At 40.3% G+C, this 3,504-nt stretch overlaps 1 protein-coding gene across 1 annotated transcript; it reads right to left on the minus strand.

Moving 5' to 3' along the window:
- Positions 1–1,995: 1,995 nt before the first annotated feature.
- On the minus strand, positions 1,996–2,400 carry LOC148102882 (transcription factor A, mitochondrial-like). The gene has a single exon (XM_087840402.1). The coding sequence runs from the start codon at positions 2,398–2,400 to the stop codon at positions 1,996–1,998; it is 405 nt and encodes a 134-aa protein (XP_087696528.1).
- Positions 2,401–3,504: the final 1,104 nt, after the last annotated feature.

A 3,504-nucleotide genomic window follows, 5' to 3' on the forward strand; every position in this document is an offset into this window, starting at 1 on the left:
ATTCATGACGACATTGATCAAATGTGAAGCGCAGTTTGCTGCTTCTTTTGCTGCTGGCTCAGTGAATTTTGGTTGGAGACTCTCTTAAGTAGCCCCGACGAGGCTTGATCAGCAGCAGGTGCGTGGCTTCGGGTGTGGCCAGTTCCCTAGCAGGGCCACACCCACCAGGCTTGAAGGCGCCTATAAACGAGTGCTCAGACACACAGCCACCCAAACATACATATGTACAAGCATAGAGGAAAAGGGGGAGCAACACCAAAAATACATAAGTAACATAAGTCTATAACTGCTCTGGGATCCTGGGTCGCTCAGACCCAGAACCCTGACAGAAATGCGTGCTGCTTTTCGGTCTGGTTACTACCGTTTATGTCAGAACCGCACCGGATACCGGTACCCATCCCTAGTCTCCAGGCAGCTGTTTCAGGTTTCATGGCTTTTCTGATTTGTTAAAAGACATTAACGTAGTCATTGTTATGTAAAACATTCAAGCATTATTCCCAGGATTTTATGGTCTTGTAGTATGGCACCGTGGTTAGCACTGTTGCCACACAGCAAGAAGCTCCTGAGTTCAGTTCCACCAGGCTCTTTCTGTGTGGAAGTTTGCATGTTCTCCCTGAGTCTATATTATGTCACTTATTTATGTGCAAATGTTTTTATAATGAAGAACATTAAAACATTCCTGTTGGCCACATGTCGGGAAAGTTATGTGACATTAGCGATGTTTGTACTAACTTGGTTTTAAAGCCTTTACTTCAAAATATACGCCGTTCAATAGTTGACCTTAATCTTACAGAGAATGTGATGATTTTATGGATAATTAAAGTCAGTCATATATCCACAAACACAACAAGCTGAACGTCAGTGATGCTAATTGCAGTCCTGAATATCACAGCACAAGCAGGATTCACTGCACTATTAATGTTAGCTATGTTATATTGCTGCCTCTGTTCGGTGGTGTCAAGCCAAACGGACTTTAACGTGTGTTTGAATGAGCTGACGGGTCACTCGTTAAGCTGAAAAAAAGATGCTTTAATCACAGGAGTCACACATGTGTCCACTGTAACATCTGGGAACTCTTCTTGTTTTGTAATAACACAATCCTCCTTCTTTTGTGCTGTTTTGTAGCAGTGTGTACACCTGAGACTGTCACCTGTCTGTCCTGCACTCTCTCTCTGTTTCTTTCTCTCTGATTGTGGAATAAAAGTATGAACATTCATTTATAAGATACACTTGTGTTTGAATCCTGCAGCTTATCACACATCTGATTTCCATGTGTGACAACTGCAAGTGTCCAGAGTGAGGACAGACTGAGGGACCCACTGCTGCACATCATCTGTGAGGCTTTGCACCCCTGATGATCCACCAGGACAAACTCAGCAGTGTGTGAGGAAGAGGAGGAGGAAGAGCCAGCAGCAGCTGACAGATGGAGAGAATAGACAGACTGTTCCCTGTTTGTGAAGGACTGCTAGAAAAGTTTAAAATAACTAACTGTCTGTCCTGAATCAGTCTTATTAGGTAATGTTCAAATAATTTGATCATTCCAGTGTTTTCAGTGTGGGAGAAAGTACTCAGGGCCTTCAAGTTACACACTATGAAAGGCAGCAACAAGTTTAATGTTCAGAAACCTAAAGTATGTATCAGCAGCAGAATGGAGCTAAAAATAAATGTTTGTTTCAGTTCTATGAAGCTTTGAGTATTTTGGATTAGTAGCACTGCTGTGTTTGTTCTATCATATTGCTGTAATTGTTTATATGCTTTATATATTCTGAGGTAAGTTGATCTATAGTGTTACATCATATTCTATAAGGATGTTATGTGTTTGTATACTTTGTGCCCAGTTTAACCCATTTAGCAGAAGTCAGCCTGTTTAAGGCTCTGATATCTATTCTGTATGACTTAAAGCAGTTATGACATGGTCTGATTTTCTCACCCAATAAAGGAATATTTAATATATCAGTCTACTCTTCATTCTATCAGAAACAGTTATTACAGTTATTACACCTTCGTTGTTGCCTTCTTTGTTACCTTCGTTGCTACCTTCTTGGCTCGCGCAGCAGGTTTCTTCTTCGTAGACAGGGTCCGCTCTCGGATCAGGTCTTCTCTCCCGATGTCCACCATGTGGTCCTCCCACGACTTCATCTCATTCTTGTAGCGAATCTTGTCATCCTCAGCGAGCTGCGTGTAGACCTGTTTCTGATGGCTGAAGAGATTCCTCCAGTCCTCCAACAGCGACTTCATCTTAGCCTGAGACGTAATTCCTTTAGCCTCCTCAAAGTGCTCCGACATGAAGATGTTGAAAGGAGAGCGAGGACGTTTGGGCTTCCCCAGGTTTGTCAACTCCCTCTTCTTGCGGATGGCCTTCCTCTCGTACATTTGCTTCTTCCACACATATATAAGCATTGAGCCAAATTTAGTAATGCCAACATATTAAAAGAACAATATTTGTCTCTTATATATAATACATCTATATATACACTGTCACAGATACTTGTATTTAAGTGAAGATTTAAGGTGATAAGACATGTAAATAACTGCAACTTGAATCTGTACTGAAGCTCAGTATTTGACACAGAGTTCATGTTCACTGCTGTAATAGCTAATAATGATTAATATAATAACTATAATATTGGCCATATTATATTTACATTACCAAAGTGATATGACTTTAGTCTCATGAACAGCATTAGCTAATTGTTATTTACTAGCTAATCTGAAATGACTGTTCAGTACAGAAATGAAGCCCAAAAATCATGTTTTACTGTCCTGTGGTCTCAGCCTCAGATACTTATCAAATCACACAAAGCTCTTGTAGAAACAAACAAACAAACAAATGAACAAATATGTTCTCCTTCATTTCTGTCAAACAAAGTTGTATGACACGTTTCCAGCAGTGAGTATCATGCAACCTGGGAAGCGCGACGGAGACTAGACCGTCCCATACAGACAAACTTGCCGTTTATTTTGCAAATCGAGCTCAACACTGCCCCTAGCGTCCTGGAGCACTTCCGTTGTGTTTTGGGGTTTGCATGTGTTTTGGATTTTGCTAGTGCTTTGTATAGAACGCCAGGACTGCCATAATGAATTAATTAAATACACCATTAAATAATTAATTAAATGTGTCAATAATTAATTAAAATGGGAAATAATTAATTAAATAAATAGTTATGACACATGTAATTAATTAATTATTGACACATTTAATTAATTATTTAATGGTGTATTTAATTAATTCATTATGGCAGTCCTGGCGTTCCATAGGCGCCTGGCTCTCATCTTGTATTAATTTTATCTGTCAACCTCACCCATCAAACGCAGGGGGTGGGGTTAACGCTGCCCATGCAGCTTCTCTAACATTTGATTGGTTGCCGTGCAAAGTAAGTCAAAACAGGTCGATCCTAGAAAATCGATTGCTTGTGTAGACATGGGGCAGCCAGGTATCCCAGAATGCATTTCAAATCACAGGCAGCAATGTTGGTGGTGTAGTTTTAAAATACCCCGTTTTTC

This window comes from Neolamprologus brichardi, chromosome 4 (assembly GCF_056152115.1).
Source record: "Neolamprologus brichardi isolate AB-2024 chromosome 4, ASM5615211v1, whole genome shotgun sequence".
Classification (NCBI taxonomy): Eukaryota; Metazoa; Chordata; class Actinopteri; order Cichliformes; family Cichlidae; genus Neolamprologus; species Neolamprologus brichardi.